Raw genomic sequence first — 24,502 nt, 5'->3', positions numbered from 1 at the left:
AGCGCTGGAGAGAGCTAAGCGGGAAGGCCTGAAAACAGACGCGGAACTCTAACAACGAACTCTTGTTTGTAATTACTAATGTGGACTGAACTAGGGTTGCAAAGGGGCGGAAAATTTCCGGTAAATTTCCGGAAAGTTTCCGGTAAATTTCCATGGGAAGTTAAGCTGGGGAATTTTGGAAATATTCATTACCACGGCAACCGCTTGCGCGTCCACTCTGAAAGTAACTGTACACATAAGAGACGGATAAATACATTATTTAAGGTTATTTCTATTCGTTAGAATATTGATATATGAACTTGTTGTCAAGTAAATCCCGTTGCGAGCATGACCTCTCTAAACTTTCAGTGTGCTGCACTGCTCTAGTTGACTTCTGCGCCTTCCCCCCCCCCCGAAAATATCACGTTAATTTTGAAAACGTAATTCCTTTTGTGGATCCTCTTGGTCTTTCTTCATGTTTCTTTGACAAATATCAGTGTCTCAGTCTCACGCACGCTGCACGTAAGTTAACCACGCCTACTTATTTACATGTTGCGGTATACACGGAATAAAAAAAATCTGTTACGGTTGACATTTTCTTCCGCGGTAACGATATATATCGTCATACCGCCCAGCCCTACTTAAAGTTATGCTAGCTTATTTAGCATCTAACTTATCAGCTTGCTATCTACTAGATCAGGGTTCACCAATCTCGGTCCTGGAGGGCCGCTGTCCTGCAGAGTTTAGCTCCAACCAGCTCCAACACACCTGTTTGAAAGTTTCTAGTATGCCTAGTAGGGCTGCACGATATGAGGAAAAGCTGCGATGTGCGATAACATTGTTTAATATTGCGATGATGATATGACTTGCGATAAATATTCAAATGTGAATGTTAGCTATAGCTAACAACAATTCCTTTTCTTTTTTTTTTCTTTTTTTTAAATAGACATTGTAAAATAGAATATACTGTTCCCATGTCTTAGTGCTTTAATAGGTTATTTGCGTGATAGGTCAAACGTTTATTACCTGCCTGGTTCAGATTACACGATTTAGCGTGAGTGAGTGAGCGAGGGACAGTGATAGTGTGTGTGTGCGCGAGTGCGTGTGTGTGTGTGCGAGTGAATGTTTGCGAGTGAATGTGTGCGTATGACGGCCTTTTTACAGTCTATGGTGACGGCACGCGATGACTGGTCGGAAAGCAACGTGTAGTCTGGCATGTTTCTTGTCCATGACACGACAAGATTTTAGGAGTCAAAATCGTGTAATCTGACACCGTGACTATCGTAACAGACACAAAAATCTTGTAATCTGAACCAGGTGTTATTCATCGTGTCAGGCTGTCTGTTGCGATGTGTTCATCGCGCGAGTTCATATCGCGATGACGATGAAAATTCGATGTATCGTTCAGCCCTAATGCCTAGTGAGACCTTGATTAGCTGGTTCAGGTGTGTTTAATTGGGGTTGGAGCTAAACTCTGCAGGACAGCGGCCCTCCAGGTCCGAGATTGGTGAACCCTGTACTAGATGAATACATTTGTATGTGATATTTGCAATTTAAACATTTAATAAATATACTTCCCCATAATATCATCAAAACTTACAAAACTTTGTTTAGTCCACAGGCTCAAATGTGTGCCTTCAATAGTCTTGTGCTTGGGGCTTCTGTACATGTGATGGAGGCGTGCACAGTGCCAGTAGGGGGTGTGGTCTCAATAGCCATGCAGTAAGCAGTGGTGCTATGTGCATGTGATTGAGGAATGGCATGGATATTCAAGTGTATTTGAATGGCATCTGTTTGTTTTAGTCAAGATTATGCTAAAATATACTTTCCTCAACTATATTTAAGTTCCCTATGAAGAGCCAACCCTCAATTTGGAAAATTCCCAGTTTATTCCCGTTTATTCCCATAAATTCCTGTTAATTCCCTTAAATTCCCATTAATTCCCATGGAAAGTTTCCATCTTTGAAAATTCCCATAATTTTGCAACCCTAGACTGAACATTAATTTTTTTGTGATTCCTTGTCGTTCGTTCATCATATGCACTTTATTTTTCATGAAGCGTTATTTTGTTGCGCTTCTGCTATGATAAACAGACATCCACTCTTGGACTGTGTGCGTAACGGAGGCCAGCTAGTGAGAGTCGAAACGACGAGACCGACTCGGAGCAGGGCGGTTAGGATTGGAGGGTGAGTTTTGAAGGCGGAGCATTGAAGAGATGGGTGTGTTTATTTGGGTTGATTTCAAATATCAACAATGTCCAACAGCGTTTTTGAAATATCGCTTACCACACCTTTTAGTGAACACACCTAAACTAAAACACAGTGAGACCACCCACTTCAACAGCAATTATGGTTACAGTCGCCTGGTTACAATCTGAAGAAAGATAATGATATGACCAAGAACAAAAAACTGCTTTCACTTCACTTGTGCTTAATGGTCAAGTATCACTTTAGGCTACATAGGCCTAGTCCCCGTGGACACATAATAGGGTAGTATGCACTGTACTAAGGTGAGCCATTATGAAACAGGTGGATATGTGGAACAGTGATCATCTGTGTCATCATCATCAAAGCCGGTACACATACATAGGTTAATCTCTCCTATATAGCACCACCTGAATATGAAACGTCAGGCTGACAGTATTAGACCTTCTGATTAGTTTAACTCCAGGCTGATTTTCCATTCATGCATTAGTAATGGTTTTGGTCAAAGACGCATGGCTGAATAGTGATTCGCCGGATATAAGCACAATGAGCCGTCAGGGTCTGGGCATCGTTCAATTCATATGCGATATGCTGTCAAAATAGGCAGCTTTTGACACACAGATATGGCCTTTTTTCTCCGGGTGACTCAGGACCGAGAAGCAGAAACCTGAACGGGCTGTTCAACGAGACTCCTGACGCGTACAGGTGATCAAAACATCAAACGCGAGTTGTAAGGAATAGTGGAATTTTTTTTAGATCATCTCACCTTTGGCTTCGCAGTCGGCGCAGTACTTGTTATCATCCTCTCTCAGCATTTTGGACAGAATGGCCTGATGCTGCTCATTCAGTTTCTGAGCCTTTTCCCTCTCCGATCGAGTCGTCATCTCGGGCCGTTTTCTGTCAACGTCTCTGGATAAAATCACCGGTCTTTCCCCCGATTCACTCTGTTCACTTGGATCGTTATAAATGGAAGACCATCCCCTGTGAAATGAAACTATGATGGGCTGACGGCAACAGAGCAGCGACTGGGTTGAGACTGAGCGGCGGAATATGGCCGATTGGAGGAAATGACCGGAAGCGGAAACTGAGACGAAGTACAGTGGGATGATTAAAATAGCTTTAAAGTACAGTGAATGGGGAACCGGAAGACTATTTAATCAAATTTAAGTGAAATATTATTTTTATGTAATTTTAAAAGTCAAACCTTTGCTTTGTGAAATCCAAATTTGAGGCCACTGAGACTTTTGCGTCATTGGTGACGTATGTGTGTGTAGGAAGGTTGGGTAGCCGGTTTGACGCGAAAGGTGGAGTTATGATTATGTGTAAATCATAGAATGTTGTCATTTGTTTAAAACCTGATTAATAGACTAGGCTATCGTTTACGTCGGCAAAAGCTATTAACTGGGTAACATTGTAAGCTTGCAACCCTGTTTTGTCTAAATTTTAAACCCTGACAGAAGCTTAATAAATAATAATAATAATAATAATACAACTATATTACGAATTAAACCTTAAACACTACATTCTGAAATCATACCAATTTCTAACAACAAATTTTACAAATAAAATGTTAAAACCTTAAATAAACATAATAATTACCTAGAAAAAAACATATCAAATAGGCTAAAAAATATATTTGAAAAATATTGTTAAAATTATGGCATTGCTGTATGATTTTAATATTTAAATACAATCTAATAAGACCTTTAATAATGCACAAGCCAAATTTTAAGGGGAAACAGACATCATAGACAAAAGTCATAGAAAAAAACACAAGGGACAGCAAAGTATAATGTATATTTATTGAATGTGTTTTGAATTATCCCCTGCAACATAGCAGCCAAACTACCACTGTTCAGTTTTGTAGTCTTTGCAGAGTTATTAGATGTTCATTTAAACGCTGATCAGGCTATCCTTCCCAGGCTTGCTGCTGTTCCCTGATTATACTTTTAACCCCTCTCTGCTTAAAGGCTGATATGGTACAGCCATAGTCATAGCCATAACAATTAATGTGCAGATATGCAGGGAAACAATATATTATTATTTTCACAAAATAAAACGGACTAATTACACAATACTAAACACATAAATGTCCTTGTGACAAAACTTTCTATGAATGTTTGAAATGTGACAAAATAAATTATTACTACATTTTATGGATGAATATGTTTATTCTTCAAAGAGACCTTTTGGACACTGTTACCCTCTTTCCCATACATATACAGTCACTATCCACAATACGTATTGTTGCATTTTTGTATTGCAGTATATTGTGACATGATATATTGTTACACCCCATATATATATATATATATATATATCGTGTCACAATTTTATTTTTTTTATTTTTTGTATTCAGTTTTTTGGGTATTATATTTGTGTAAAAAGTTGCCGACATTATTTTAAATATATCTAGTCAGTGACGGAGTTCAAGCATATTTGTCTAAAATAATTCTGTATTTTCAGCTTCAGAATAATGATTATTTCTTTCTTGGTGTCACCATTGTCCGGTGCATTGGATTACCAGCACCAAGTCCAAGCCTATTCATTTACACCCACAATGTAATATCAAATGTAGCATTTTAATCAACAGTAATTTTTTTGTTAACCTTTTACCATATGTCTTGAAGAATCGCAATAATATTGTATCGTGAGCTCAGTTATTTTGAATGTATTGAATCGTTACACCCCTAATAAATAAATATATATATATATATTAGGGATGCACGATGAAATCGGCACAACATCGGTATCGGCCGATAAAAGCTTTAAATGACCATCATCGGCATCGGCCGATATGATCATTTCTGCCGATGAGTCTTGCCGATAGGGTGGCGTGTTTCCTATGTGCACGTGACGACCATGCATGAGGGCCAGCAACTTAACATGTGTGGAGGCATTTCGAGCATGGGCGTCAGTTTGGTTTGAAATGTGCTGGGGACAGAGACGCATTCGCAAGTGCATTTTCAGAAGTGCTGGGTACAATGACGCAGTAATTTTTTTTCTCTTTTGTGCAGGTCATGTTTTGAAAGACGATGTCCTGTAGCTTACTAATGTAAACTCTCCAAGCTATATGCTCTCCACAGAGCATACTTTTTTTTTTTTTTTTTTCGTGTTCGCATTTATGAGGAAAAACAGTGACAGTTCTCGGTTGCGGACGTGCGCGCTCTGAAAGTGCCACTAAAAGAGACTGCTTTAAAACTTCCACAGAGCCCTCAAACAGAAAGCACAAAGCCTTTGTAAGCGAATTTCGTTTTGTATTAATTGTATCTTAATTTTAATCAATGTTTCATCAACCAATTGCCTGGATTTAATAAATAATAAGTAAAGCAGATAATAGATAATAGATATCACGACACGGAGGCGCCCGCGATTGAACTGGAGCTAGTCTCATAAATGAAACGAAACTCAGCATAGCCTACTTGCCTCACAGACCTGAGAAATATATCTATTATCTACAGAACGCTTGAAATAATATTTTTAAACAGAACAATTCAAAACGAAAGAAAACTATGTAATCCGAAATGTGCATTTCTCTCTGGCGCGTTCACTACTGCGAAGATCGCGAGTCATCGTCAACTTCATCTTTGCAGCCGACACAGAAAACACTTATTAATAAACAATTAAAATGTCTCCTTGCTATATTTGACATATTCATAATCATTACTTTTGCGGTTCGTTGTGAGCTTTTAGTTGCTTTATTGGCAGCGCCACCCTTACATGTTACATGAACGGGTCGCCACTGCATCAGCACCGAAAACAGGGGAGCATTTGGTAGACCTGTTCAAGTAGAAGATGTACATTTTTTTTATTTGAAAATGTATTATTTATTTTACTCCTAAGGGCTGAAGTTTAAAGTCTGAACTTAAAAATAAAATGTGGCACTGGCATATCATTTATTCTCCAAGTGAAATAATTTGCCTATTTTTCAGGTGTGAATGTCTGTCTACATTTGTAAAATTATACATTTATGGTAGAATCAAATGTTGTTTTGTTTGTCTTGTGTATTGCCTTATCTACAACACATGAGTGTAATACGGTAAAGGTAGTACAGGAGAGAGACTTGGATTTCTCTTCAGTAAAATTAAAGTGTAAATATATCAGGGGGAAAATGTGTATATATATATATCGGTATCGGTATCGGACAAAATTAGTTTGAAAATATCGGCATATCGAATATCGGCCAAAATGCAATATCGTGCATCCCTAATATATATACATGTATGTATATGTATAATATATATGTATGTATATGTATGTATATGTATGTATGTGTACACACATATATATATATATATATATATATATATATACATATATATATATATATATATATATATATATATATATATATATATATATATATACACACACACAATATACATATATACACACACACACACACGCATGCACATACAGATTCTTATCAAAATGGCAATTAAAGACTACACAGATCCATTCAAGTAGTTACTACTTTTGCACACTTACATACTACTACATAGCAGGCCCATACAATCAGGGGAGACGTACATAATTTCTGGTTCAGAAATTCTCTTATTTATATCTGTATACAGAATTAGTGATTACATTCAAATGACTCAAATGGTAAAATAAATAAATCTTATTTTAACAGTATTTTAAAAGAGTATTTTAACAAGCCAAAACTAAAAATCAATACAACGACCCTTCCTTTCCCAGTCACCATATCGTGTAGGTTCAGGGCCTCTGGGGCCACCTTTCTCCTTAGTTTCTGGATTCACATCATCTGGAAATCCTGTTAAAGGAGAAATTTAACCAATTAAACAAACGTTTTGTGTCATAATTAATTATACAATTAATTATTATAATTATATAAAGAAAGAAAGAAAGATACAGTTCCTATCCTTCCTTATAGATGCTCTCTGTCCTTTATGTAATTTAGTCAACGATTATAATATAACTGTATAACAGAGATGACGTGTGTTCTTACTTGTAAGGACATCTTTAGATTTTGACTCATTTTCGTCCATGTCAAAGCGTCCTTGGGGCGTTTTTGCTTTCTTTAAAGGTTCTTTATCTTTGGTCACCCCACCAGATGCATATCCTGCTGTCCTATGATATGCTGTAGGGGACAGCAGTGCAATATTTCAACAAATCTGTCGCTGTTCGTAAGACTCCAACATGATTCTCAGTAATCAATATAAAGAAGGTTGAAAATGATATAGATTAATGTGACATAAGTACAATTAGACGCATATTGGGCAAGCAAGCCTCCAAATAAACACTCACCAGGATAAGTCGACTCTAAAAACAATCCTCTCTTAACAAAACCTCTAGCTGTCGTCCCGCAAACACGTAAAAGAGACATCTTGCGTTAAACGCTGTACTGTTGTGAACGTTTCCCTTGTCGCTGCAGAAAATTACACAACTGAAGGATATTTAGACGACGAAAAATGACGTGTCTTGCGTCATCTTTTAGCGACACTAAATGCACTCGAAATGGTGGAGGCGGCGCTAAAGAAGTGCAGAATCTAATGTCGTGCACATTTGTATCTGCTTTGCATGCATTTTTTCTAAAGCGATACAACGAAATAATACAATGATTCTTGTGAGACAGGGAAATGAATTACCATTAATGTTACAGAACATACTCAAAAAGTACACAATTACCTTTTGTTATGGTACCCAGCTATTAAACAGTTTTTAAGGTCTGATTGCAAAAATAGCTACAAACATAAATGGACACTTTATGAATCGTATAAAGTAAAATTATATGATGTAATGTTACGCTATTTTATTTTGTTATAACAAAATAGAATGTTTTTTCTTTTTCTTAAAGGAATACAATTTTCATTTTTGAGTGAATTGACCTAACGTTATCCCTTTAATTGCGTTGATACAAAAAGAAAACAAAAACGTGCTGCATCATGCAAGTCTACTTTAAATCAAATCTGCAACTGTTTTGAAGTTGACAAGCCTATTTCATGTAGCCTACTCACATAAAAAAATCGCTTTTCTTATAGCCTACGCCTACCTAATTGTAATTTGCATAGCCTACTATCAATTAGCCTACATCTCAGACATAACGTGTTGCCTACATTACAATATTAAAACAATACGTGAATCTAAACGAACCATGTCAATGTAGGCTAGGCTTAATGTTCCTCATAACTTCTGACAATTGGAAATTGCGAAAAGTGCACTATAGCAGTTGGTTCTAATAGCCTAAATTTTTAATTATTTACCATAGAGTTGGCATAGCCTTTGTGTATTGTGAGAATATAGGCTAGGCATATGGCTATATTAAGGCTAGCTATTGATTCCCGTTCTCATGAGTGTTCATTTACGTTATCTTACGCAACGCGGCCTGTTTGCTTCCCAAACATAGCAACAGTACGGAAATATTTGTCCTAAAAAGGCAAAGGTCTTCAGAAGATTGTATCTCCGATATGAAAATAATGTGGGAATGCTGCCAGTAAATTGAGGTAGCCTACGCCGTACGCAACTATCGCGGGGACGTCAAAAAAATAAAATAATAATAATAATAATTAATATCATTATTAAGAATATACCATCTTTATATGTTAAAGTGGGCCTATAGAGTTAAACTCTCGTCGCATGTCATTATTTCCAGCCCACCACGTGGTATGAATGAGATATTTTACCGTAGCCTTCCGTTAAAGACAGTTAATTGGCCCCTGTTTCTGCGCTAAATTACTTCCATCTCTTAACATTCTGGAAGGTTTTAAGCGACACATTATGCGATTTCGGAAGAGATGATGAAACGTAACGTTAGGCCTATTGGATAAGCTTCTGCTTAGTTTCAGAAACACCATCACATCTGCACATCGTTAATATCACAAACACACATATGCACTCTCTATTCACCAACACATTTATCATGCAACCAAAACTGTCATTCTATCCACAAAATGACAAGCCCTGTGAGGTGTTGCTATGGTTACTCAACAAGAAGCTCTAAACAAATCGAAGTTAGAAAGACCCAGGCTGAGACATGACAGATATTTAATTCATATCAAGCTATAATAAAATATAGATTTTATAGGTCACGCCATCTTCGAAGAAAATAAAGGACAAATAAAAATCTTGTATCACATAAGCTTATATTTCAATATAAAAGAATAAACATACAGTGCTACCAAGTTGATGCCTTTGAGAAACTGTTGGATGCGTAAAATGTAGCCTAGACGTGTAGCTACAGGTGTTAGGCTAGCTAGAACATTGATATTTCGGCGTTGTCTCTTTCACTTGTATTAGTAGGCTAGTTAGAGCCTATTTGAACAAAATAAATGGCTGCTTCTGTAGGTTCCTGAGAACATATCCAGAAAGCTCAAACATAAATGCACTACAAATAATGTTAAAAGAATTACATATTTGACAACGAATAATTTTTCTGGAAAGTTGCAACAGCATATTTCTGCATATCAAGTGCTTTAATTTATATCACGCTTCCGTCTTCACCATAGGCTACGGTGAAAAAATAAGTCTCACTTAGCCTAGTTATCACAAGCATAAAGAATGAAAGCCGGCCCATTAATGTAGACTCATGGGCCCATTTTTCCTGTAATGTTTAACCCACAGGACGAATTTGATGAAAGTGTTAACAAACGTGCAAAAATGCAATCCCTCTATGCAAGCGTAGCCTATATTACAATTATGGGAAGATTAAAATAAAATAAAAAAGCCTATCTAAAAATGAATTGGTAACACTTTATAATAACTTTGTTCATATTCATAAAATTATGTTCATCAGCTCATTGGCTGATTACAATTGGAAACAGTTCGTTCAAATAGTGAGAATTAATCTTGATTGGCCTAAGCTATTCATCCTCCAAGAAGCCTATGAAGTTATGAACGTTCGTTGTTTTTACATGCTTTTCGCAAAAGTGCACATAACATTAGAGCACCCTTTACACGCTAAAGTTGGTGTCTTTTTCATTAAGTAGACATATGGTGAATTCAGGTTGATTGGGACACCTTTTCCAAGTCATCTCAACTCTTTTCACGCTTTTCAGTCTACAGCGAGGCCGTAGGCTATCTGTGTCTAATCCTGCCAATGACAACAAGGATAGCCTGTTAATCTGATGCTTACCGTATTTCCATAGGCTAACAGAGAGGTTGCGTTATTCACCAATCAAGCAGTGGTCTGCTTTTTTTTAACAAAGTAGCCTATACGTGCTTTCATAATGGTGACAGTAATGCATTGTGCAAGATTTTGACTCTGATGTGCAAAGATATCGATGAGCAAATCTAGGCAATATGGACAATCTATTTTTTCAGTAGGCCTAGAATAATTTATGCAGTGGATAATATAGCTTTAATTGCAAGATAATTTGATAAGGCTTCTATTAAGTTTGTTATAATTTTCCGGAAAGTTCAAAATTTGAATAGCAGACCCATAATTTTACGAAGATTCGTACGTTCGTTTCTATGTGTTAACAGCCTATTTTATTTATAATATTTTGAGACTTATTAATGGCTAAAAAGTTATAAACGTGTTACCACAAACGTTATGCTATTGGAAGTATACAAATAAAAAATGAATGTTATATGTTTTGCATATTGTTTGTTGCATTTTGAAATCATTAAAAACAAAAACAAAAAACAGATTATTCTGCACGACTGTAACGGGGAGCATCAAGTAGCCTAGCCTTTTTTTTCTTTTTTTTTTTACAAGTTGGATATTACAAATGAAAGACTAATTTTTACATTAAAAAGAAGAAAGTAATGATGTTGAGATATTCCTCTGTACATCCCACGTCCATAAATGTCTGCCCATCTCAGTCAGTGTTGGGAACGCAACTGATTTTCCCCGTGTTCTCAGTCCAGGGCTGGAGGTTCTGAAGGGCGAACAGAGAGCTGTTGTGAAGGCAGATTGGGTCCGGAGTAACAGGCTGGTTTATAGTCTTCTGAAATGCTTCTTGCTGAAGTTGCATAAGAATTCGGTTCGCTTGTTGTCGCTCTGCTTCTCTCTCCTCTGCTGTCTGTCGCCTGTGTGGATGTGGATCACAGGAGTCATTTAGTCGCGGATTCCATTGTAAATTTAACCAAAAAATACGAACATAGGATCTTAATTACAAAGAATAAAAAAAAAAATATATATTATCACTCTTATTATAATTAGGCCTGTCTCATAACGTGGATTTCCCAAAATAATTCGGACAGTCCTTACATGGTCTCAATCGCACCCTTTTATTTCTTTATCCATAAACGTTCCCATAAGCGCATTATTTTTTGTCATCAATTCACTCAGATTATGTGCATGGAAAGCTTATAGTTTAAAATATATCACAATTCAGTTTTTTTAAGGCTATGCATACTTCAGGCCTATGATATAGGCCTATGTATTAATTGTAAATGTATAAATATTTTATATAAATATCATTCAATATAAATTACATTTCAGGTTCTCGGATGTCAGTGTCGAACGCTTATTTAGCCAAATCACAATAAGATTTATTTTTCATGTTATAATATTTAATTAAATATTAAATCATTTTTGTTATAGCCAAGAACATTAATCATCAATTATCCAGCTTCAGCAGCAGTTAAATAACTCCTAACACAAACAAAAGACTTTAGAGCAACATTTGGTTACAAAATGAGAGCATCATTTCTGTCATTTTCAGGTCTGTTTCTATTAAGTTCTAGGTCTAACAGAATGTATAAAATAGTAAGAGCTGGGAAAAATGCATTAGAAGTCCATAATTAAGTCTTGAGAAAAAAAAGGACACATTCAATTGTCAATGATCACTCAAATTTAAATGGATCAAATTGCTTTGATAATGAGTGAACTGCATGAACAGGCCTTACAAACCACCTATGGAATGCATTATGGAACTGACCCAACTGACCTCATGGAGTAGGCTGCTTTAAAAACAAAATACTCAACTGAGTTTAGTGGTTAGACGAAAAAGAATGCATTACATGCGAGTGTAAAACCATGATTAGATCACAAAAGCTCACCTCCATTTCGTTCTTCTGTTCTGGAACCATGTTTTGACCTGCGCATCAGTCATTTTAAGTGCTTTCGCTAAGGCTGCCCTCTCAGCTGACGCCAGATACTTCTGACGGTGGAAGCGTTTCTCCAGCTCACAGATCTGGAGGCGCGTGAACGACGTCCGGGGCTTCTTCTTCTTCGGAGGGGTTCGGTTCTGATACGGGTGACCTATACGGCGTGTTACAGTGAACGGTGAGAGGGCCACTATATTGAGAGACAGATTGAAAGCAAGCGGAAGAAATCAGCAAAACGCCAGAGCCAAGCAGTGAGAAGCAAATGAGACTTCCAGAGGAGAAAGGCGACTTTTGTCCCTTAAAAAAGCATGCAACAATCACGAAATATATCAAAAAAGTTCAGCCAAGCAAGCAGACAGGGATATCCTATCTTTTTGGCATCCTCATGACGACGTGTGTTAAATGTAAAAAACACTGTAAAATGTTTTGTCAAACAAAAATGATATGCCTCATTTAAATTGGGCTAAGTGATTTTATCAGGATCAAAAATAGAATTAGGCTATTTAATTTGCCTGAATCAAAGAAGGTAAAATCAATAGCACATTAAGGTAACAACTGCACATTTTCACAATTTCCAGTGTGTAATTATTTTACATAATAATGCTAAAACAATAGGCTAATGGCCATGTATAATATTTACGGGCATTATAGATCAACATTTGCCTCGACTATTGACACGTGTATATCGACTATTGATACGTCCCCTTAGGGGAAACAATTTGTGGATATTAATTTTTCTGTGGCCTATTGCATTAAATTTGCAATAGTCGATAACTCGTTTATTAATTCGCGAGACCAGTGGCTTACTAAACTTTATATCGAGTAGGCCTATTTTTATTTCGAAAGTTCTAAAATGCCCTTGTTGTCAGAAATATAGTAAAAGTAAAAGTCATTATAAATGATATTAATCCGTTTATTTGCTGCGTGATCAAATCATGCGTAGCCTAATTGCTTCCTTAAAATTTTAAGAAAAAGTTGTGACAAAGTTACAACCTGCAATAGATGTAGTTTTTCGACCGCTTTGATCACTGATATTGTTACAACATGATGAAAACATTTTACAGTGTATTTTCGAGTAAAAGCGAAAAATCCAATGAAGCATAAACACCCGATTTCTATTACCTGTAAATCTCTCTTTGGTATATCTCCTGTTACTCTCCATCCATGGAAACGTTAATCCCGTGAGATTGTTAATGGTGCCCATGCTTCCCATACTTGGCACCGTAGAGGCGCTGGTGGGAATGGACGAGTGAACGCTGCTCAGCGGCCGGTGCGCTGGAACTCGGATCACTCCCGAAGAATTAAGGCAATTCCCATTAACATTCGCGCCCAAGTTCATGTTGTACGAGCCGTTGAGGGAGCCAACGCTGCACGAGTTTCCATTGTATCCAGCCGAGTTATTGACGCCGTAGTTGCCAGTCATGGTATTGTAGGCTGTGCTGACTATGCAGCCCAAACCGTAGTCCATGTCCTGCATTCTGGGGTTGGAGATCATGCAGCTCCCCTGGTCTGCATTGTTAAGAATCTGATCGATCCCAAAACTGATGGTGTCTGCGTGCGTCTGGTGGAGATGCGCTCCCATATGATCCATGGTGTGGAGAGGCGCGCGCTCCTGCGAGCCTACAGGATCCTCCACGTCACCCCAGTTATCATACAGCAACTAAAACGCAGTTTAGTCCAGTTTGTCGTTATCTAATAGCGCTGACTGCATGTGTGAGAAAGACTGAAGACGATTGTCTTTTTTACTGCCTCCCTTTACCCTTATAGCTATAGCCTGCCGGATGGAGCCACGGGAACATCAATCAAAATGCCAAAGAGGCTGGGTAAAATTAAGCCTCCAATTCTGGGGTGAGAGACCCAATTGGCTAAAGAATCCACCACGATTCTGTTCAATGAAACTCACTGGAGTTCCCTCTTCAGCACAGGGCAACTCAAAAGAGAAGATTTATTAAACCAAAAAACAGACGATTTTTTTTTTTTTTTAAACAACACACATAAAAAGAAACAAACATTTCAATTACATTATCTTGGCTATGCAGTCTATATTGTTGAGAAATGTTGTCTTTGGATACTTTTAATACTTCAGATCAGATCAGATCAATATTTCGCGACCACGAACTCTTAGATTTCAAATTAATTACTGTGGTTAATCAGTATTTTAGAGACAGATAAATCACATAATATAATCAAAACCATACTGTCAACGATATTACATTACATTGTGAAATTAAATCTGAATAAAGCAATCATTCTGACTTATCTGATGAATTGTCTAATCAAAAATGGATGATTATTAAGATTTCAACAAGATAATGAAATACGAAGGAAATTCTGGATGAAATGTGTTTTCAAACTATTTTAAATGATTTATTTTAAATGTTAGTCACGACAGAATTTATTTATCCAAATTCATTTGGCAAGATGCATTGATCCGTTGCAGTGTGTTCATAATTTATGTTTTAATTATTCATTTTATTTTGTATACATTCATCTTTCTAAATCAGACAATAACAAAATAAATAAGCGATATTAGACGGAAAGCAAACACTTTCAGGTTATCGATTCCTTCTGGAAGAAAGTAGGTGGTGATTATTTAGATGCATTTAAGTATTAATATTTGATGGGGCTCCAGATTAACGCTGGCCAAATGACCAACATGAATGTTTAATGAAGTAGCTTATAATGGTGTATATATTTTCGCTAATATTGCCATTTTTTGTTTAGTGATGTAGACTTAATTATAAGTTTTAAGTGTGCTGGTGCTTAAAAATACATCATTAATGTGCACTGCATCTGGTAAACGATTGATTTCCCTTACATAAAAAAAAAAAAAAAAAAGTTAAGTGCTGGACTCATTTGGGACGATACATATTATTATGATTATTATAGCCTAGTATTATCAACATACTAAGGTCCACTTGAAAAGTGTCATTTATTGCGCGTCTATAGGCCTACACTTCATTCCTCTGATGCAAATTGATGTGACTGGAATAGAAATGATTTACATTAAATTTAAGCCGTCTGTCACAATTCTTACTTTGAATTACCAGATATTAGAGATTGTATTTTAAAAGGAATTTAGTAATGATATCTTAAATGAATTTGTCAGTATATTTTGGTGAGCGATTTGTTGAGGTTGTCTGTCTTTGCTAAAATTATTAACGTTCTCTTTTTCAGTTAGCTACTGAAAAAGGTTTTTTTTTATAATATGAACCAAACCTTTTATTTTGGCTTCCTCAGAGAAGACCCCCAGCATCACGTGAGCCCTAGTTTGTTCCCGATACCAGCACGTTCGAACTGTCTGTGGTGCGTCAGTCTACCTGTGTAATGCTGGACATCTGATCCATCGGCGCTCACTGGCGCCACTTCCATCAGCTGCATCTCTGAGCGCACAGCCCTGCTGCTGACAGCTTCAAGTACATCTACATTCATGCAGCACTCTCATCAAGACATGCAAACAATTTAGCCCTGCTTCATTTACATCTCATATTTAAGTAATGTTCCTATTTTCAAAATACTCTATATGCATTCTGCAACAGCATCCTTCTAAAAATGGAAACAGAAATGTAGCAGCATCAGATTGGTTTTTCATTTAGCTCACTAGCTGTACATCTGAAATACAATTACAGAGACAGTAAATATATCGTATGTATATCTTGGAGTTTATCTTTTGAGAAATGTCTGAAGGTTATACCTCTAACATAAAACAGCATGACCAAAATAAATACTCATGTCAAAAGTATCTCATGCAGTCCTGGTGCCAGGTATGTCTAGTAATGCCAGGTAAATCTATTAAGCAGCTATTCATTATTTGAACTTCGCTAACATTTAGGTCCACTGTGAAATTACAGTTCTCAGTTCTGTGATAAGGGAAATGGGCTTTTATTTTTGGATGACAGAAGGTCAGGTTCACTGTCTTTAACCTCTGAAATAGATTGATGAACTCCGCAAATACAGCTTCTTAATACATTATGTCAAAGGGGAAGGGAATGGGCTTTTTTTTTTTTTTTTGGCCAGTATTGTTAAAAAGGAAATACTAGGAAAAAGCATGCATTATATAAATCACATGAAAAATATACAATACACCATAAAACTTTTAAATACATCTAAAACAAGTAAGCAACAAAAAGCTTTCTTTCTCAAAATATGTTTTTTGATCTATGATTTGAAATGATGGTATGAAGTCAAGACAACTCCTCGAGGGAGTGTGCAAGCAAAGTGTATGGCCTCTTTAAAATGTGAAAGGTGCCGCACTAAGGTGAGACAGAATATGTCTGCTAAAAGCAAACTGGAATGATGACCAAGCACCGGTTAACAATTGTCCAGATCAGTTGCTGAGGTGCTGAGGGACAGGACATCCATTAACTTGTTGTGTCTCCCATGCTAATGACTTGTTTTACTGGATAATGTGTCTGTCAAAACATAGTATGGACAATTATTTGACAAATTGCCCATCATTACAATATTTCCTACAGTCGAGATAGAAACTAAATGCTTTTGCAATGAGAGGATAACTTGACTAATGTTGACCTATATAGTCAAATTAATCTGCAACTGAATAAGGCTAATTATTAAACGGGTTGTTTGCCACTACACCAAATTTAATAAGTCAAAACAAGGTTATGTTATGACTGTGTTCAGACATATAATATGACGTCTTTCATCAAATAATAACAATGTTCTTTAATAAGGTTATTAAATCATTATCACAGCTAATCAATAATAATTTCTGCACAATCTTAGGATGTATATTATAAGTGTTGTTGGTAATACAATATAATGCAATTTGTGTGTGCAATAACTTGGCAAAGCTATATCATTAAACATTAAGGTCAATTTAGCCACTGTGCCATTTAGTGTTACAACAAAAGTTATGTTGGAGATTGTATATGTTGTCTCTTAAAATACAAACTATCTCGTCCGTTTTCATGTTTGACCGCTTTCACACTCAATCTTATATAACAACACAACTTACAAACTAGTAAACGCAGCCCTTCATAATGCTTATTGCTGGAGGCATAAAGATCGCTCACAGGTTGAATTGGAGTACAGATTTATTGTTTGAATCCCCACTCCCACAAACACATGGGAAGTCTCATTTCATACGGCAGGCACCATGTGGATTCACTCCGCGGTCTAATAGTGGACTTGACACCCATGACAGCGGAAGTCACTGGATGGTGCGTCTGTCCTCTTGAGTGTGGGTGCATCCTGTCGCCTGTTTTATTTAAGGGAGGCTGTTGAAGCCGGCCTCACTTCCCTTTTCCATCCTGAATGCAGTAGCCCAGCTGGGACCTGTTTACTTCACAGAGATGGATGGATTCATCCCACCAGCTACTGGTCATTACGTGTGAGATCAACACTATTGCTCCCCCTCCCAAGCTCCACGGACCAAACAGAAAAAAAAACCCTCTTCTCTAGAAGTCAGTCTGTACCATTAGCTGCTAGATTGCCAAACTGAATATCCATAGTAACTAAGCATATTTTGATTATAAAAACATCAGACGTCTCCCTCTTGTATGATTTGAACTGTTTCATATTATTACCTCAACAGATGAAAATGTAGCCTACTTAAAGGGATAGTTCACCAAAAAATGGAAATTCTGTCATTATTTACTCTACTTTCGTCTGCCGAACACGAGAGAAAAGATTCTGAAAAGATTTGTTTTAGTTTCTACAATGAAATTAGTTTTCAAAATATTATTTATTATAGATAATTATTTATTATATATTATAAATATTATTTATATTATTTACTTAAATATTTACAAAATATTGTCTTCAAAAATACTTTATTTGACCAAATATTTTCAATATATTCACTTTTGGGTGAGCTATCCCTTTAAATAATGAATAAACATTAAAGAAATAAAATAAAGAAAAATGAAAAAGCATTATAGAGAAAAGTTGAAGAGAAAGTAGAAAATTAGTTTTAAAAAAAATTCAAAAAGGAGGAAGAATAAAGAAATGAGCACAGGAGAGGGAAAAACATGTGGGAAAAGAATAGATATTAATCCAGCAATTTTACAATAAGCAGGGAGGGCATCATTAATCAAAGTTACATATTATATGTGACCTAATTTTTCTTTTTCATTATCTTCATTATATTCCAAACACTGCAGCATCTACTCTGAATACATAAAGAGATTTTCATACATATATTCATGATCACATTGCGGGAAAAGCAGGCAATATTTTTTCATTAAATCCCTGACTGCGATATCTACATGTATATGTATCGAAATGTTGAAAGATTAGGGAGTTATCCAAACAATGCCATTAATTTCCTTTATTATCAACAGCGCAGCACGAGAGGCAACCAGAGGCATCATAATCTGTCATCACACAACAGGTAGGCTGTTTTTGTGTTTATCTTTTCCTCCTTGTTCCCTTTCCCCTTGTCCCAATTATGCAGCTCGCTACACCATAACAAACAGGTCCACCAGCCCAAACCTACAAGCCAGAAACACAGCCACAGACTAGCTGGTGCCTGCACAGGCCTCGGGGGCTTCAGCTCACACCTAATGATCTGCTTTGACGGAAAGAGGCTGTGGGCCAGAGCTTAGCATCTCCCATGATACCCCACCCCCCACACAAACAGCAAGGTATGTGGCATCAGCTGATACACTGACGGTATGTTTACACGACAACGATGTACGGACAAGTTTTTCCTTTTCGCATACAGACAATGTTGTCAAAACGATTCCCGTTCACGCGGATATGCGAAAACGACTAAAAATCCTGTATTGTTAAAGCCAGGCCAGTAGTTGGCGATGCCACTTTGTAAAGAAACACTACGCGTCTATAGACTGAACACGTAATGCGCATGGCGTCACCGTTTGCACAAATTCGTGTTTTTGTAGTTTACATGGAGACGATAACGAAAACTTCCACTTTTAAACTGTTGTCGTTTAAATGAACGGCCAAAACACATTAAAAAAAAATCGTTTTCAGTTGAAAACATTGTGTAAACAGCCCCTTATTTAAGACTGACATTGACCCTTCCTTCAAAATTCCTTTAAAAAAACAAAACGTTGATATTCTTTGCGATGTATTCTGTCTATCCAAAGCTCTAATATCATCATAAAGCACAAAGGAGTAATTATGAATGTCTTTATATTTTTCACAGTTTAATCGCAGACTATTAGACGGCTCAGAAAAGAAAACAGGCTGAAATGCATATGAGACATTTATCTAAGCCTTACAGCGGCAGGACAGACATCACTCTCAGGGGGCAAAGGTCATCTCTAATTGGGTGGAGAAAAGAAAACAAGCACTCTTTCAGGGTGGTAGATCTAAGGAGGGCTATCACAACAACTCAAAACAGAGGGGACTAAAACTTCAATAACTGTTTCAATCATAGAGTACTCCATGAAGTCAATAATGGTGAATGGGGGCATCTGTAAAACATTTTACACTTTCCTTCGTAACTCATAGACTACTACATTTATATGTGCCAAAAATAATTGTACCATTAATAGATTTTAACAGTAGTTTAACACATTTTAACAGATATACTTTGAGAAATAGAAGAAAGAAATACTTGCCATGGCAATACTGTTACAGTTTTCTCCTTTATATGGTACCAGTTAATGGAGTTGTCTAGAATTTTTTTTGTAGATGAAAATGGGGATGAAAGGACGGTAAGGAAGCTGTCTTCCATTATGAATCATAAATCTCACGTGTCTCACGTATTTTCATTTAGTAATAGACTTATTTATCCACATTGCCCAAAAAAGAGATTTTGAAAGTATTTTCTTTCATCTGGCTGTATAATCAAAGTTGATCATGATTTGTTGTACACTGTGCCATGATTTATGAAAACAACCAGTGATAATGATTTTTAATCATCAACCTAGACATAAGACAGTTATATAAAGACATCAAACTTCATAAGACATATTCATATATATATATTGTTTTACTGTTGTTGAAAAAGTGAAGCTATTGCACTTCTTTGTCTCATGAGAACTTTGAGCATGTTCTGAGTATGTTTCATCCCACTGACTTATTTGTGACAATTGTTACAAATACTCCTAGTCTCTCCTACCGAAACCTTAATGTAGAACAAAGTTACATCTTTAAAAAAGTTCAAATAACCCCCGCTCAAATTCAGTTCTTGAATGTTGCTATACTTTTATATGCCAGTAAATTATAATCATGTTTTACTTTGACTCATGGCAAAAAGTTTCTCCAGTGAACACTCTTGAGTATCATCTCAGCTTAATACCATATTGAGCTTTATCTCATTCATGTTCACTCCATCAGACACAGGGGCTCAACTCTGTAGTACGAAAGCCATAAATATCAGAGCGCCAGCAACCGAGCACATTATATTGATGACTCCATCCAAGCAAAATGGAAAGCTGTAGACATGTGCTAACTTGGGTCTTGTGGGATTATGAAAAACCGTTCTTTCCCATCCCACAATCAATGTGTGGTGCTTTCTGAAATGTTGAGCTTTTGCATTCAGTGGCTCAAACTCTTACATACCTCTGTGATTCTGTTTCCTGAATAATGCACACTTCCAAAAACAGCAGCCATTCATCCTGGAAAGACATTTTTCTCTGCAAACTGCAACCTTGGAAAAGAGAAAATAGTGACATGATGAATTAGGTCACATAAATGTCTATCCATAAGCAATAAAGATGCATTCATCTTGCACTTCAACTTTTTATTTATTGGAGATAGCACTTATTTAGTCAAGAAGAAGCTGGGAGAGAGTTATGCTCCCTTTAGCTGGGTAATGGTCAGAGGCAGCTTGACATCCTTCAGCCCAGTAAACAGTGTCAGGTCCTAACATTGCGCAGGCGCCACTCGTCGGCCTTACGGGGGAAACGCACTCTTCATTCACATGTCAACATGACCCATGATAGCTGCGTAACCACCGCCAGCGGCCCCCTCGGAAGAGAAGGGGGCAGGGCAGGGGACAACAATAATTATGATGAGCTGCTTTTGTTGGCTTTAATTGAACAAACTTTTAGTACATTCCCAAAAAACAACAAAGCAGTCAATTTGGTAGCAATTAAAACGGACTCATGTTGGGAAGTCATACTTGCTTACAACAACTGCCTTTCCCGCTGACAGGCCGATGATTGATTACAGGGCCCGGGTCGTCTTTTATAACGCGATAAGCCAAATTAAACCCTTGACTGCGGGGGCCCATCTGAGGTCTGGCTGGGCAAATTAAATCTCTTGCACTGATGTCTTTCTCTTCCTCTCATTCTCTTTTTTCCTCTCTCCCACCCTTCTTTCCTCCGTCTAGCTCTTTGTATGTCATACCAACAGACACTATATCACTCGAAAAACGAGAGCGAGGAAAATAAAGGAAACAAAACATGGCACAAATGGCCTCAATCTCTCAGGCGGCTCTCTGGGGACCGGCATGCCAGGTGATCTGCAGCAGCAGGAGAGCTGAGGACATTAAGACATATTAAACGTACTAAAGACTTAATGAAGTTCAGGCAAGCAGTGCCACAGTTGACTTTATTAGTTTACACCAGATTAATGGGGATAATCATTTAAGTGATGGAGATGGATTACCCTCTGCAAGATGCTCCTTGGCTCGGGCCGGCCCAGCCACAGACTGACGAGACTCCATAGCCAGAGCCAGAACCAAGATTGAGAGATGAGAAAAGTAAGCCAGAAGTGAAATGCTTCATTCCGACTTGCAATAAACTACAGGGCTGACACTGCAAAAAAAAAAAAAAAAATGTTAGTGTAACAAAAAACACAAATAAAACTGTTTGGGGAGTGCAGCAATTTAGCCATCATGATTGATCAGCAATTTCAGCAATATCAATATACGTATATAGCGTCCTCAATAATACAGCTGTACAGAGATTAAGGTCTAACCAATTCCCATGAGTAGTAGTAAGAATTTGTACAAGATGGTGGAATTGTAAGAAATTGTACAAATGCATGATATAGCCATAAAGCCCAATAAGTCATGAAAAATAATTGGTTAAAACAATTAAAATGCATAACATTGAAAGAAAAAAAATAAATGATGGGACATAATGGAGATTTGGAAGGAAACTCAGATTGCTTTGATCTGTGAAAAATAAGACATGGGTAGCATATCTACCAAAAAAAAAAAAGCATCTTGAGATGGATGATTTTCGGTAAGATTTTCTAATGTTTTTGAAAGAAGTATTTTATGCTCACCAAGGCTGTATTTATTTGATCAAAAATACAGTTAAAACAGTAATGGAATTATTATTACAATTTAAAATAACTGTTTTCTATTTAAATGTTTTTTAATGAATTTATTCCTGTGATGACAAAGCTGAATTTTCAGCATCATTACTCCAGTCTTCAGTGTCACATGATCCTTCAGAAATCATTCTAATATGATGATTTGCTGCTCAAGAAACATTTTTTTATTATTATCAATGTTGAAAACAGTTGTGCCGTTTATTCTTTTGTGGAAACGGTGATATTTTTTTTTTTTCAGGATTCTTTTATGAACAGAAAGTTACATTACATTACAGTAACATAAATGTCTTTAGGGTCACTTTTGATCAATTTTATCTATCCTCGCTGAATAAAAGTATACATTTCTTAAACAAGTTTCAAAAGTTTGGGGTCAGTTTTTTTTTTTTAAAGACAGGATAAAATAGGGAAAAGAGCGATAAGATCATAAAAAAATAAACTTATGTATTAGCAGCAATGAATGAAAGTGTTATAACAGACAGATCAGATCACTAATAACCTTGATTGTTATGTTAAACAGTTCTGTTCAACAAAACAGAGAGAACTCAGGAACATTATTTGCTGTCAAGAGGGACACAATCCATAAATAATTTTTTTTGGAGTTTATCCCAGCTCCACTGGTTATATATGCATTAATGGTAGCTTGAATGGCTTTTTAAGAGAACCGCTCATATTCAGTGGCATAAATAATACAAAACAACAACAATATTGTAAAATTGTCATTGATGGTAACCTTAGAGTCTATAAACATTTTCAAACACCCTGCAAAATATAATCTAAAGCTAACACAGGCCACTAACACATGGCTCTGACAGGATATTGCATTTCTGACAACAATGAAAGTGTCAAGCCCCAATCCCCCACCCACCCACAAACACACAGTGCTGTATCAACCTTCCCAAGAAGGTTTAATTATTGTCTTTCATTGTCTTGCCTACTCTAAGACAGATCTCAGTGTCAAAGTGTGTGACAGATGGAAGCACAGGGAAGGTACACTTCGCCACATACCCCACAAAATCAGTATCAACTAGCCCCCATTCTCACTAGCAGACATCTACGCATCCAAAACATATGCAGCATCTTTTTAATGGCTGTCTCTCACTATCTAATGTCACAAAGCTTCTACTGAGTAAGCAGGACTTCCCCAAATGATGATGGAAAGTCACTTAAACATAAAGACTGAAGAGCCCCATGCTGTTGAGTAATAGGGCATGAGACTGAAGGGACATCTGTCAGAAAGACTGCAAGAATACATCCTGTGGAGGACAGAGTTCAAATGGATGTTATATTGATGTCTGGCATACTGTAGTCTCATTCTGAGCCATTCTGTTGTATAAAGTACATCTGAACCATTGCTGCACACTCCATTTACATCCACTGTAAATCCATAATAAACGTATGTCCTGTGGAAGTGAACATCTTGCATCTTATTGCTGTTTTTTTATTCTTTCTTTCAGCTGCAAACCAATATGCCACTGAATTTAAGAAACACTACAATATCATCAATGATATGGCAACTTTATAAGATTGTAACCCACAAGCTGGTTCTCAGTAAACCACTACATTTTGCTTTATAAGGTTGCAGGATACATGGCAAAAACCCTTTATGGTAAAAAACTACAGTAATAATTTATAATACATATATGTTTTAAAATAATAAAATATTTCTGTTCTACAATATATATTATTGCTTTAGAAATAAAGTTTAAAACGATTTTTAAATATTACTGTAAAATTACAATTGAAAAAATATAGATATTTTATTTAATAAAGGTGATGAATTGTCTTATTTAGCTGTTTAAACAGCTGCTACTTTGCTCAATTTTATGTTAGGAAACAACGAAACACAAACTATGAAACAGATCAATTGTCCAAGTGAACAAGTGTCAACTTAAGAAACACCTTATAGTAACAAACCCTGTATGTTTTTGCAGCAGCCCAACTTAATAAAGCTTCATTTCAGGCTCAAAAACAGAAATAGACAAACAGGTGCAAATAGCTTCACTTTCAACAAAGTGATTCATCATCCTGACATACTACAGAGATTCAAAACAATACACATATTATTAAAGAATATGCCAGGACATGCC

The 24,502-nt window shown here is 36.6% G+C and overlaps 3 protein-coding genes across 5 annotated transcripts in view; all 3 read right to left on the bottom strand.

Moving 5' to 3' along the window:
* Positions 1-3,269, bottom strand: part of smap1 (small ArfGAP 1) — a 116,922-nt gene extending 113,653 nt beyond the window's left edge. Inside the window, exon 1 of one of the 2 annotated variants that reach the window (XM_079855775.1) lies at positions 2,950-3,269. In XM_079855775.1, the coding sequence (XP_079711901.1) occupies positions 2,950-3,067 (118 nt within the window). In that variant the 5' untranslated portion in view covers positions 3,068-3,269. The remainder of the gene's footprint in view (positions 1-2,949) is intronic. The other variant, XM_079855774.1, reaches the window with a different exon arrangement.
* A 702-nt stretch (positions 3,270-3,971) lies between these two features.
* Positions 3,972-7,630, bottom strand: sdhaf4 (succinate dehydrogenase complex assembly factor 4). Its single transcript, XM_079855980.1, has 3 exons — positions 7,452-7,630; positions 7,153-7,284; positions 3,972-6,957 (listed from the first exon to the last, which is right to left on the bottom strand). Exons 1-3 carry the CDS (start codon positions 7,528-7,530, stop codon positions 6,848-6,850), a joined length of 321 nt encoding a protein of 106 aa, XP_079712106.1. The 5' UTR covers positions 7,531-7,630; the 3' UTR covers positions 3,972-6,847.
* A 3,313-nt stretch (positions 7,631-10,943) lies between these two features.
* On the bottom strand, positions 10,944-21,796 carry tlx1 (T cell leukemia homeobox 1). 2 transcript variants are annotated; one of them, XM_079856208.1, is made up of 6 exons: positions 21,741-21,796; positions 20,691-20,778; positions 15,518-15,619; positions 13,320-13,857; positions 12,150-12,387; positions 10,944-11,174 (listed from the first exon to the last, which is right to left on the bottom strand). In XM_079856208.1, the coding sequence occupies exons 3-6, from the start codon at positions 15,542-15,544 to the stop codon at positions 10,964-10,966; spliced, it is 1,014 nt and encodes a 337-aa protein (XP_079712334.1). In that variant the 5' UTR covers positions 15,545-15,619; positions 20,691-20,778; positions 21,741-21,796; the 3' UTR covers positions 10,944-10,963. The 2 variants fall into 2 exon arrangements, with proteins under 2 accessions (XP_079712334.1, XP_079712335.1); XM_079856209.1 differs by lacking the exons at positions 15,518-15,619; positions 20,691-20,778; positions 21,741-21,796 and adding an exon at positions 13,957-14,004.
* Positions 21,797-24,502: the final 2,706 nt, after the last annotated feature.

Source organism: Squalius cephalus, assembly GCF_949319135.1.
Source record: "Squalius cephalus genome assembly, chromosome: 21".
NCBI lineage: Eukaryota > Metazoa > Chordata > Actinopteri > Cypriniformes > Leuciscidae > Squalius > Squalius cephalus.
This window is presented reverse-complemented; position numbering and strand designations above follow the sequence as displayed.